At 35.3% G+C, this 13244-nt stretch overlaps 1 protein-coding gene and 1 pseudogene across 6 annotated transcripts; one reads left to right on the top strand and one right to left on the bottom strand.

The window, feature by feature from the left end:
• Positions 1 to 291: 291 nt before the first annotated feature.
• On the bottom strand, positions 292 to 7340 carry LOC142616380 (uncharacterized protein PHLOEM PROTEIN 2-LIKE A4-like; annotated as a pseudogene).
• LOC142615198 (ADP-ribosylation factor GTPase-activating protein AGD5-like) lies at positions 824 to 5088 on the top strand. 6 transcript variants are annotated; one of them, XM_075787907.1, is made up of 11 exons: positions 827 to 1097; positions 1300 to 1403; positions 1506 to 1644; positions 1728 to 1897; positions 2550 to 2640; positions 2735 to 2789; positions 2897 to 2987; positions 3133 to 3354; positions 4220 to 4292; positions 4465 to 4540; positions 4762 to 5088. In XM_075787907.1, the coding sequence occupies exons 5-8, from the start codon at positions 2593 to 2595 to the stop codon at positions 3191 to 3193; spliced, it is 255 nt and encodes an 84-aa protein (XP_075644022.1). In that variant the 5' UTR covers positions 827 to 1097; positions 1300 to 1403; positions 1506 to 1644; positions 1728 to 1897; positions 2550 to 2592; the 3' UTR covers positions 3194 to 3354; positions 4220 to 4292; positions 4465 to 4540; positions 4762 to 5088. The 6 variants fall into 6 exon arrangements, 5 of the variants coding, with proteins under 5 accessions (XP_075644022.1, XP_075644025.1, XP_075644023.1 ...); XM_075787910.1 differs by lacking the exon at positions 1506 to 1644 and having other exon boundaries at positions 1782 to 1897; XM_075787908.1 differs by lacking the exon at positions 1506 to 1644 and having other exon boundaries at positions 1776 to 1897.
• Positions 7341 to 13244: the final 5904 nt, after the last annotated feature.

Raw genomic sequence — 13244 nt, 5'->3', positions numbered from 1 at the left:
CTAAGAAAAATTTGCAACGATGATTAATATGACTATATATATATATCATATAATAAAGTAAGTATGAGGAAATTTTTTAATAGAAAGTTGATAATGATAGATAATAAATTAATGTCATAGGTGCCAATGGCTTCATTCGAGAATACATAACAACTTACGAACTCAAACATTTGTAAAAAAATAGTGTCAACAATGTTACCAGTTATCATAAGCACACCTATGTCCTCTCCCTCCCTACCGTTCCAAATGGACCCTTTTATATTCTATGTTTATTCAAAAAACTTCGAAGAGTCATCTCTGTTTTGGCCTAAGGATGCTACCTTTAATTATAAGTCCATTTTTCCAGTGTCCAACATGCTCAAAAAGATCGAAGCAAACCTCTCCTGATTCTCCATCCTTGGATTGGAAGTTGCCAACATAGAGCTCAAACCATTGTTTTCTAGGCTTCTCCAAGAGGCAAACTTGGCGTTCTTGAACTCTTCCATCTTGTAGAGAAAGTTTAAGTCTGATAAGGAGTCACTACAACAAACATGAGCTTTTTCAACATATTTTTATCCACGGTCACTAAAAAATGTTGATAAAAGCCTTTAGTTTCTACATTTGCACTCAACTGTTGAAAAATTCACATATATATTTCCACAGTTGACATAACTGTTGAAATAAGTGGTAAATAAGTGGTGAGAAATTCATTTGCTAAGTGATTAGATAGTGCTAATTTATATCAACAGTTGGATGAATGTTGGAAAAAGAAATTAACTATTTTTTATCAACAGGTTATAAAAGTGGAAAATAAAATCACGGAGCTTTTATATATTTACCTACAATCACTCCCTCTCTCTCTCTCTCTCGCTCCATATATCTCGTTCTCACTCTCTCTATCGCACTTTCTCTCTCTCATAGGTCATTTTTCTTGTTATTTTCTAGGCAATCAAACATAATTCAATCGCTCCCTCTCTCTTGCTCTATATCTCGCTCTTGCTCTAGCTCTCACTCTCGCTCTCGCTCCTCATAGGTCTGGGCAGTTGATTTTCCTATTATTTTCTAGGCAACCAAACAGATTCTCGACTCAATTTTTCGATTATTTTCCCTCCGATTAGGTATCTATTCTATTTCTCTTGACTTCGCTGTTCTAAAAACTTATTTATGATCAGTTTGTTTTTTCTTAGACTCGAATTTTGTCCATTCTTTGTTATTCACTTGAAAGATTTTGAACTTTTGTGGTTTTTGTTCTTGACTTTGAAATGCTATGTCAAAATTGAATTTGTGGTTATGTATTGCGTGCTTTCAATGTGATTGCAGGTGAATTGGGAGTTCAGCTCAATGAATGGTCAAGGAGAGTTCAAATTTCACTATTTGTGGGATTGAAAGCTAGAACGTGTGTGAGTTCAAATTACAAGTGCTTGGTAAGTTCAAATAATTGTGCTCTTTGATTTTCTTTTTCTTCCTGTTCATTGTTTCTTCTGGAAAAAAAATTACAAATGGGGGGGGGGGGGGTGTGGGTGAAGGCAGTGAGCTCTAGCTCAAATGGAACCTTCTCCCCTTATGAAGTGCAAGGTGGAGGGTGAGGTGGTGAGCTCTGAACATGTTATATACCATTTTTTATGGATTGTGGAAAATAACCTAAATCTCCAACTTATTGAAAAGGTAACAAGCTTTCAGCTCAAGGAAATGCCTTTAATTTTTTATGATCAGCTCTCATTTTGATTGGTGCTTGTGGTGATATTTAGTGGCAGTGAGTACCAATCTCAGAGAAAGTGAATAACATTGAGTTGCAGTTGCAGCAATAAGGACTGCACTACACTGAACCGTTCAATGAGCACACCGCACTACTATGCAGCCATTTTCAACGCGTGCTTGAGAGTGGTCCGTATACGCTTAAATACAGAGGTAGCATGTGGTATGTGATGGTTTTTTTTTATTTCGTGGATTTGTTTGTTGTTTAATTTGTTGTTGCATTGTGGTTTTTGGAATCAGGGTTTTAGAGCTTGGGATGTGGGGGGAACTGGGAATTATTATGGTTTTTCTAGTGGCTTGAATTCAATTTAATTGAATTGAAAGGTTTTAGGGATGTTTGTGTGTGTTTATGGTCAGTTTTAATCAAAAAAGAATGGTAAGTTTTAATTTAGGTTGATAATTGAGTAAGCTTTTGAGGTGGATTATGGTATGCAAATGATATTTGAGTGTGAGAGGAATGATTTGATGTGGGAGAAGTGTGAAATTCATTAGCTAATTTAGTAACTTAATGGTCTTCATTAACAATTGTGAGTTATTTTATGTTGTCAATTTTGTATGGATGTTATATTTTGAAGAAGGGTGTGCTTATTTTATTTTATTTTTTTTTATTATTGGTAAGTTAGGCACGCGCACTTGATAGGTCTTGAACCCACAACCTCGCCCTCCACCTTATTTTTACAAGGGGATGAGGTTCCATATAAAGCTTTGAAGAAGGCTATTATAAAAAAAATCATTGGTTATTCCAAATATAAGCATGTCATTATTTAAGTACATTAATAGTACGAGTTGCTTATAGTGACTTTACTACTATGTAGAGGTCCAAGATGGGCTAGTGTGAATTTAGGCATCTTTATACGCATGCAATGTTCTGGGATTCATAGAAGTCTTGGGGTACACATATCAAAGGTGGGTTATCATTATTAATCTATATCCGTTGTCAAATTACAACCTTTCTTCGCAATAGGCTGATTTGTGTATCCAAAAATGGCTTTGGTTGCAGGTGCAGTCTACTACGCTTGACAGATGGCTTCTAGAACAGCTTGCGTTTATTCAATGTAAGCTTGTTTATTAGCCCATGGGTTTGAATATATCTTGACTGATTTCACATCGAATTTAAGATTGAGAAACTGCCTCAGATTTTGATTTTATCTTTTCTATGTAGCAATGGGAAATGAGAAGTCAAATAGTTACAGGGAAACCAAGCTACCACCAAATTACAACAGAGTTGGAATTGAGAATTTTATCCGTGCAAAGTATGTGATAAGAGCTAGCCTTATGAACTTGTATCTTACATTATATCATGTTAGTGTATTGTTATTCTTTTTAATGTACATTTGGTTACAATTATAAGGTTATATTTTCTTTTTTATTCATAGTAATTTTAGCCCATTCTTCTAGGTATGAAGAGAAGAGATGGATTGCAAGGGATGGAAAACCAAAATCACCAACTAGAGGGTAGGAAGACAAGGCTTTCGTGCATTGGCAGAGGCCTAGGGAAAGAAGTGGGCATGGCCATATTTCTAGTTCCGAAATACGTATAAGGAAAGGAAGATCACTCGACCACCTAGTACTATTGCTACAAGAATTAGCCTTCCTGTTCCACCAAAAGGACCTGAGCAGGTATCTTGATTTGTATTTTGTAGTTGATTACCATTTACATATAGTCTTTGCTTTCAAACCAATTACCTGTATGGATAAGATGAACAAATTGAACATGATGACCTCTAAATGTTTTCACCAAGTGCTCTACTGCACTATTTAATAATGTTAAAAATAAGTAAATAATTGTAAATTATATTTATAAGCAAATAATTGTTAACTATGGAAAATAGAGTAGTTAGTCTTCATTTTGCTGCCGGTGGCTTGCCTACAATATATGGATGATGTCATGGATCTTCTTGAACTAGTTAAAAGCATAAACATCTTCAACTCTGTGTAGATCTTTTAGAAATAGTTTTACATGTCTCTTGACTGTTGGAAACATGGTTCCACTTCTTGTGGTATTGCCCTTTTGATTTCACAGAATCCTTTTTCCAACAGATAAGATTGTTAAAGCTGTAAACTAGATATGGCTTCTACATCTTATACTTGCTAGATTCATTTCTTTCAATACTATTCTGGTTCCTTCTAAAAAGAAATTAATCTTCTTAATTTTGAAATTAAAGGAAGAAAGCTACACTTTTCTTCTGAATTGTATTTGGTAATGAGTTAATAGCATGAACAGTTTCTTTCCTTGTATGGCTGCTCCAAGAGCTAGCTGTACACCATAGTCAGTTCTTTGTTGTGGATTAAAAGATATACTCTTTAAATTTTTTTAAATAAAATAAAATCAAGAAAGGTGATTGTAGTATCGAAATCATTGACAGTTTCTACTCTAATATTTCTGTCTCTTGATTTATGCGAAGTGGAAAATGATGATTGACTTATATCAATTATTTGTTTGCTTCTGCAATATTTTTCTTCTTGTTAATGTGATGTGCTACAGATAGGTACTTTGCTCTATGTTTGGGTCGTGAAGGCAAACCCTGGCATGAATCCTAAGTTGCCATGCACTGATGGTTGGTTTCTAATTAATTATTTATTTTTTCTAATTAATTATTTATTTTGTTTGATGTACCCCCACATATATCTGTCATGTTTCCAACTTTTAATAGTTTCCAAGGTTCCTTGTTGATTTGATTTTTTGGGCCATCTCTTGACCTTTTCATTACCTTGTTTTGCATTATACAGCCAGTGGGAAAGCAGTAGCCTTTGGCCAGCTTAAAGATGGCTACATGTTTGAATCTTCAACAAGTCTGTCAAGAATGTGAGAATTTTTCTCCCCCTTTAATTCATATTTGATATTTGACAGATCTTTTTAAAATATAGATATGTTCCTGAACTCATGGTAACTATATAGCACTATTGCCCCCCTCCTTTTGATGGGAAAACATAACTGATGCAGCCCACTATATAGCATAGTTATAAAGCTTGAGATTTTCTCTATGCTATAATGATACATTGACACATATCTTGTCTTGTCTCTAGGCTCCTGAGCTCACCAACATGTCCAGTTCTCGATGCTTTGGGGAAGAGGCTTTCCTTTGAGACAGCATTTGGCTTAAATTGCCGTGTTTGGGTATACATCCTGTTCTTGAGGCCCTCCTATTTGTAGTTGGGTTAGACAGTCACCAGTTTCCAATTTTTTTAGTCTATGAGATTATGACCTTCTCTTGATATGGGCTTGAGGCCCTCCTATTTGTAAGGACCACACAAACGTTGTTTGTAAAACTTACATTTTAAACCTTATAGGTTCGTGGGTGTATCAAATTAAACCCCGAGGTTTGGAATGGTGATAAATTATGTTTTTTCTAACAAGAAAATACTTATTTCAATGGTTGGGTGCCTGTGGATAAAAGTAATAAGCATACTTTAATCTACATTTATGTGTATACATTTCAACGGTTATTAACCGTTGATAAATGTGCAATACTTTTTTCAACGGTTGCATAGGCCGTAGAAAAATGTTTTCAACACGGTTTTTAATGACGGTTCTCTACGGTCATTCCAACCGTTGAAAATATTTTTTTCGACGGTTTCAACCGTTGAAAATAGCCAAGTTTCTTGTAGTGAGTTCCCAACCAGAAGACCCCTTTGTCAACTTCACTACATACACAATTTCATATTCAACTTTTGGTGACGGATTTGACATTGTCAATTTTCCTCTCACATCCAGCCAACATACATGAGAAAGTTTGGCTACTTCAATATTTTCATCACTGCAAGTTAAGGTACAAACAACAAAATTGTGGAGAATAGTAAATACTAAATACACCCATTAAAAAAAAAAAAAAAAAACTCACCCAGTTTCCTCAAAACAATTCCAAGTCCAGTATTGACGATTAACCCAAGTGAAGTAGAATGACCTTGCATACAACATGAAGCACTAATACCCTGTTAACTTATCACCCCATTTTTTCTACATAAAGCAAAAAGAAAAAATCAGCTCATTTTCTCTATCTCAAATTGAAGCTGTTAGATTATGACAAAGTAATTTAGTTCTTTTGCATTAATTGAGTGTCTAAAGTTATAGCATACATGATTTTTGTCATTCTCATGTTTAGACATATATTGATTGCAATGAGTTAAAGAGAAACAGAAAAACCACTACAAAAAAAAGGTTCTATAGCCACGTTTTTAAAACGTGGCTATAGCTCAAAAAAACGTGGCTATAGGACGATTTGGTCTATAGCCACGTTTTTTTGGGCCACGTATTCAATCATGGCCTAAAATGTGTAACTATAGGCTTGATAGGTCTATGGCCACCTTTTTTTAGCCATGGCTATAGGCAGGACCAATGGCCACGTTTTTATAAACGTGGCTATAGGACATACCCTAGCCACGGTTTCAAAACCATGGCCATAGTCACGTTCTATAGCCACATTTAAAACATGGCTATAGGTCAATTGTTGATTGCCAGGAAGAAAGATTAGCCACGTTTAAAACGCGGCTTCAGCCCATTACTATGGCCACATTTTGAAAACATGGCTATAGACTTTTTTTTTTATTTTTTAATTTGTAGGCCACATGGCAAATGCATTTACAAACGCTACTATAAATTTTACAAACGCTACTATAAAAAACCTGTCACACACACAATTCCAACTTCTTATTCCTGCAAAATTCCAACTTGTTGCATGCAACAAAATAACAATCTCAAACCTGTCACAATCTCAATCAAGCTTTAAGGACAATGGAAAATTATCAACCTTCAAGGAATATGCAGTTCAATACAGTAAAAAAGTTGCAACAAGCATCAACATATGATTTTTCAACCATCCCCAACTACAAACACTACACAGATGCTTCTAGGGGTTCCTTCCCATCTCCAAGCTCTTGTCTACAAATGGGTACTCTTGTTTTACAGGTAGAACACAGTTTATGTCCATAATGGCACTAAAAAAATATAATGGCAGTAGTTAGACAAGATTAGCGGCTGTATCTATAAATACGGACACTCTAAAAAACAAGATTAGTAAAGTTAGACAACTTTTTACCCAATTCATGTTTATAATTCTAAAGCATTTATAATTTTTGCCGATGAAATTTGGTCTCTACAACTTTTTACCCAATTTATGAAATCAAAATCTTCCACATGCAATGGACCATATCCATATCAAAATAAATTGGATGTACATTATCAGCAGATGTTGTCTCAAATTTTTGCACCTAACTAGAAACAAACCATTCTCTTCTTCATCAAATCAAAATGAATGTGCAACTATCACTACAAGTTCTTTCAACCTTGTACCTCCTCTTCATCAAATTCCACAAACTTCTAAGTCCAACTACACCATTCAAGCACACAATATTGTAAAATAAAACCCTATAGCAATGTAGGAAGGTGGGAAAGATAGACACACTTGAATATCAAACTTGGACAAACCAGGCACGCCCATGTAGAAAATGTACTCCTTGGGAGTGTCCAAAATGTCAACTGGAATGCTCAACACACCCTTGTTCTCATTGGACTCGTGTTCCGACAAAGGAAACATCAATTTCTCAAAGCTCTCCGTGAAATTGAACAAGTGGTTCACCAAGTCCCCACTGATCCCAACACGGCTCATTTTTTCCACTTCTTAGCAACACACACGAATGCTCTGTGAATTTCAACAAACACAACAACAAGCATTAGCAACTAACAGTGACAAGAGTGATACTACATAAACTGATTTGTCAAATTATTGTTGATGTGACACTAATTACATTGATTTGCACATTAATTTGGAAACTATTTATAGTAAAATTGACATAGCTTCGAAGATTTTTATTTTTTTTGCAGCACTGCTAAGGTTTGCAACTTTTTACCCAATTTTTCCTGGTAAATAGTAAAAATTCATAACTTCTTAGTTGTCATATGCTCAAAAGCACTATAAATTTCATATCATTCCCTATGCATGTCTCTTCCTAGACAACGTGGCAGGTATAAACTTCACTCATCACTCTTAAACAAACCCACTCGAAAGCAATACAAATTCCTTTGAATACCAAAGGTCAAATTCTTCCTAAACAACAACAAAAACAAATCTTTTAAAAGTGCCGACATACCTGCAACTTGTGAAGGTACTGAGGTTGATCATGTCCTCTCTTAATGGTCCTAGTGCACTCCAAAAGCCTGTCAGCAAAGACTCGACTTGCCATTATCAACATGAGCGATAATGTAAATTTTCCTATCCAACAAAATTACACAAATTGAACCAGCAAAAAGTACTAAAATAACAATAAAGAAAAAAAATCAAACCACAAATTACGAAACGGTATTGTTCATATTTCAAACTTACAATGAGAATGCATGACTTCACTATTTAATCCTCTTGGTCGTTCTTCTATGTTGTTAAAGCATCAATGTAGTTGTCTACATATACACGAGATACAACTACAAGGTTTTTTGTGCACAAAAAATATTGTCCATCTTTGAATGGCATGATTGACCTGTGTATAATATCAAAATAATAATGATGTCTACAATATTCCTTCATGAACAGCCAACATATTGTCAATCTGTGTATAATACAATATACAATCACAAAATATCCACGAAGAGTCCTCATTTAGATGCAGCGCTACCCTGAATACATTAAACACATCGTATTATTTCTAACGTAACAATTCATTGCAATAAACCACTATTTTCATTAAATTAAATTAAACACAACATTTTTAGTACTTGAGATTGCAGCTGTGAAGCACTTATAAGTGGGCCTAAATCACGTAACATGTTGCCCATTGTTTTCATCACCTCTGCCATTTGTTTGTTATGCCTTGCTTCTGATTGGAAAATTGCTGAGGTGAGTTCCGCCTTATGCTGCTCATGTAAGTCCGCGATTTGCTCCTGATGCCTCTGCTTTACCTGGGCAAGTTGGTCCCTCAAAGTTTGGTGCGAAGTTTCCAATTCAATCATTTGATGGGCCGTTTTGATGGACGACGGTGGAAGTGTATAGCATGAACGGTTGGACCCATTTCTTCCTGATGGAGTTGGTCCAAAACCCACCCCCACGAACACATCCAAAGCGTTCTGCCCCCATCACTTGGGCAAAAGCATCATCCTTTGACCATAGGATTCCTTCGCGCCGTGATTCTTGTAGTGAGCTCCCACGATTTAAAATTTCAGTCATTTGTTTCTGTTTTCACACAAGAACCAAATAACATATTACTTGCTCTAAACAATTCACACACAAAATACAATAGAAATAGGTTACGATATACGACGTAAAATCTTCTCCCCCACATCAGGAGTAACAAGACGCCCTTCTTTGGTGCTGTATACTTTCGCAAAAAGCACGGCACGCTCTACTACTTGCCCAGTTTCTTTTGCCTACATATTCAACATTCTCATTACAATAGTGAAAATTTATGTTGGTGATATAAAGCGACAATCGACAACCAAACTTAACAAATGGAATTTCACTCATAACATACAATATAATGTATAATAAAATAAAAACCATTACATTATTACGTTCAAGAAGACAAGTTTTGTTATCTTTATGCGAATGCTTAGTATGAAGCGGTTTTGGTCCCTATCTTTATGCATAGAAGCCAGCTTTAGTGTTTTATGTCATTGCCTAATTCCTTGACCAACATTTAAATATACATATATGACAACTGTTTATAGAGAAGCAAAGTGTAACAGGTTAAAGAAAAAGAGTAAATATTACACACAGGTTTATATTGATTGAAATTATTAATACACTCAAGTTGTATGGTTTGTCATTGAATCAATATTAAGTAAAATGCTTTCAGCACTCAGAATTACACCATTGTAGTATAAAATCTAAGTTTCTAAATAAAAATAAATGACAAGAAGCAACTTTTCAGATGCATATTCATTTAGGGTCAACTTTAATTCATTCCTCCAACTCAACTATGACAATCATTTTTTCAAACAAAATTTTCTTTTAATATGTTACAAAGAAAGATAGCATTTAATGGTTCACTTATTCTTACTTTGTTTGTAGGAAAATAGTTCACAAACATATTTTGAAAAAAGTATGTTGTATCCTTGTGTCAATACTCCTATCTTATGCAAAGTGTAACAAATAGGTGTACTTTGATAGTACATTCATGCATTTTTTTTCCTTCCATGCACAAGTTAAATCAGCTTAAGATTAGATGCAAGTATGAGTTTTGTAATCAATCGTGTGATAGGCATGTTTATCAGTCAAAACCACCAACTAGGCATCCTACAATTGTACCTTAAACATAGTCACACATTATCACTCTGCATTAATCACTCATATGTGTTGTATGCATGCACCTACCAAACATATGCATGCCAATTGTATTGGAGTTGTCCACTTTCAACCTATTTAGTTTTTCACAGAGAATGTAATAAAGGAAAGCACATTCAAAGAACAACCAATTGCTATATACCAAACCAATATAGCAAGTTCACAACGTGGCAAACATAATTTTTAATGAAATCACTAATTAAGAACAGGAAACACCACAAGAAATGTGTATTAACAGTCATGAACATGCAAAAAAGCCAAGTCTTCCTTACCCCAACACTGTGCTCTCATTTGCATCAACATGAAACCTCACATGCTCTTCTGACCGAACGTTTTATTACGGAATTTTACTAATGAGGCAAGCAATGCTAACAATTCCATATTAATTCATACAAAATGCTCAAGATTCTTCTGTAAATTAGTTTCATCAAACTCTTTATATTCTTTACATTTGAATCTAAAATTGTACAATATTAAAACCCTGGGTAGTTGTTATATAATGCATTTGTTACCATATCGTCTGCAGTTTGGGCAAAACTTATAGGCCCTGACCTTGCGATCTCCTTCTATTTACCACGACTTTTTTTATTCGTACTACTTAATGTCTACGAACAAAAGAAAACAAAAAAAATTAGTTATATAAACTGTACTCGGTAAATTCAAATACCCCATCATATGTATATTACCACTAATAGATAAAATAGCAAGAAAAGTTCCATACCTACGTGTCTTGATGAAACTAATAGTCAACTAGCTGAATAAACTACTTCTCGTCAGCCCATTTTGGTCTGCTTTAAATGACATCTGCTCTCGACGCATCATCTTTGTAGCATTTCTTTTTCAACTTGCCCCGTTGATTCCTCCTCAATTCCCCCAGCTGGTGCATTGCCCAAGTCATTTGATCAGCTGGTTGGATAATTTCTGGGTCAATGATCCACCGTTTCTGCAATGCAAAAATTGAGTTAGCATAGTACAATAGTCCACCCTACTAAAAAGTTAAGATTTACCACACACACGATTATACATAACAATTTAAAGCAGCTTAATTTGATACTACCTCAATTTCTATCCAACAATCTACTTTGTGGTTAGTCGGGACACGCGTCCAAGCAGTTGGCATAAGTGGGCAGTAGACATGGCTGAGGCAAAAAGTGCCCAACCACCTTTTGAATGTTTTTCCGCTCTCCCCAATTGGTTGGCCGCGTGCATTTAAGTCACATTCAATTTTCATGTTATGTGGAAGACTCCATATTCGCGTAAGCAGCGTATTCCCACACTTTTTACGCAAATTATTGGATGCTGGGGTTTCTTGAATTAAATCATTTGCATATAGTAAACCACCATTACGAATGAAATTTCTAAGTTCACAATTACAGAAGTTACTGTATATAGCTCAAGTGCTCTAGTAACATGAATATGCTCTTGGTAAATGTGGACATTTTCATACTATATTATTACTTAATCTTTTTTTTCCCATTCGTTTTGTTAATTTACTTATTACTCAGTACAATAAGTAAATTAACTCGTTCATATTTTCATAAATTGAAAAGAAGCAATGGGCAACCTATTATTGTTATCTGAAGAACATAATAAAAACCATGTAAACGAACCATGGTAATAATTAATATTAATATTGAAGGAAATTTGTACACTAAAAATTCAAATTGTCCCTAGACATGTAAACTACTTGGGGGTTGCGTCTCATCATCATCACTTGCATCCCCTCTTGCCTAATCAGCCGCAAAGGCGGCGTCCAACTCCTCCTGCACGCTCTGTCGTGAACGTCCATTTCCTTCGCCAACTTCAACAACCGACAATCCATGATCCCTTCTCATTGCTACAGCCAACAACAGCATAATTATGTGTCTAGTAATAAATATCAAACGTTACATTTGAAGACGTGTCCACTACCTGGGGGTTGCGTCCCATCAGCACTTGCATTGGCTCTTGCCTGCTCAGCAGTACAGGCGGCCTCCAGCTCCTCCTCCCTCCTCTGTCTTAAACGTGATGATCCTTCGCCAACATGAACAAACTTTAATGGGTGTTTCCTTCCCATTCCTGCATTCAACAACTTTAGAACACAAAGAAAATGTTAATTATAGACAACAATCAATTGCTTACAATACAAGTGAAAAACACAAACTAAAATAACTCATTTTAATATCTAACAACATATACAAGCCACATATCGAAGTTTAAGAGCTTCTCTTTGCCAAACACTTTAACAACGATGAAAAGAAAACCTAACACCACACGAACATATATCCAAGTTCATAACAAATGAATTTTAAATCCAATAGTGAGCAGGAGAAGGAATTGGATGCATAATAAGTAAAAATTTAAGAAATTAACAACATTAAGGTTTCATTAACAAAGGAATCAAATACTACACAGAGGCATTCCAACAAATTCATGATGGCATACATTTTCATTAATAACTGTAACATCCAAACACATAATACAGCACTAAACTATTACACTACTCATCCTCGGTGTACTTGTCCTCGTTGGCATCTTCATTGTTGGATTCATCGTCAATAAACTTACAATCATCTAAGTTGTCCATTTCATGAAGATCTCTTTCAGCAATGATAGAGGCATCAATTGTCATTCCCTCTACATCATCTCGAGCCAAACCAAGGTTGTCACTCACAACCTCATTACTACTTACGTTGTACGGAACATTCTCAGAAAAACTATATGTGTCATCCTCGTCACGTTGGGGACCAACACCGGCATCAAACACATCCCTAGCTTTAGTTTTGAAAACAACATATCAATCCTTCTGCCTTTTGTCTTCCACATAAAAAACTTGTGTAGCTTGAGATGCCAAGACATACGGTTCATCTATCATTTCATCCTCACCATGTATGAAGTGTGTAAAGTTCACCATAGGAAACCCAAATTCATCAGTCTTATATCCTCTCATATTTTGGTCATCAACCCATTTACACTTGAATAACACATGTTTGATATTCTCAAAATAATTCAACTCGATTATATCACTTAAAACACCATAGTATGTAATGCCACCATCAGTAGCGACACTAACTCCATTGTTTTGCGTTTTTCTGTTTACCTCATCTTTTACACTCCTAAATTTTTAAGCCATTTATGACATAATGCTTCAGCCACTTTACATAATTATATGGCCATTTGGACAGTGCAGCAAGGGTATTACTAACTCCCTCCCTTTCCCTATCAGCACTAGTCAATGACATCACCTAACATATCAAAAAA

The sequence above is a fragment of the Castanea sativa genome, chromosome 11 (assembly GCF_040712315.1).
Source record: "Castanea sativa cultivar Marrone di Chiusa Pesio chromosome 11, ASM4071231v1".
Classification (NCBI taxonomy): domain Eukaryota; kingdom Viridiplantae; phylum Streptophyta; class Magnoliopsida; order Fagales; family Fagaceae; genus Castanea; species Castanea sativa.
Note: the sequence above shows the minus strand (reverse complement) of the source record. Positions and strands in the feature narration are given on the sequence as shown.

Coding starts and splice junctions, on each gene's coding strand:
- LOC142615198 (XM_075787910.1), top strand. CDS start 2,593: ATGCAATGTTCTGGGATTCATAGAAGTCTTGGGGTACACATATCAAAG. Junction 2,641..2,734: donor TTGGGGTACACATATCAAAG/GTGGGTTATCAT, acceptor CTTTGGTTGCAG/GTGCAGTCTACTACGCTTGA. Junction 2,790..2,896: donor ACAGCTTGCGTTTATTCAAT/GTAAGCTTGTTT, acceptor TTTTCTATGTAG/CAATGGGAAATGAGAAGTCA.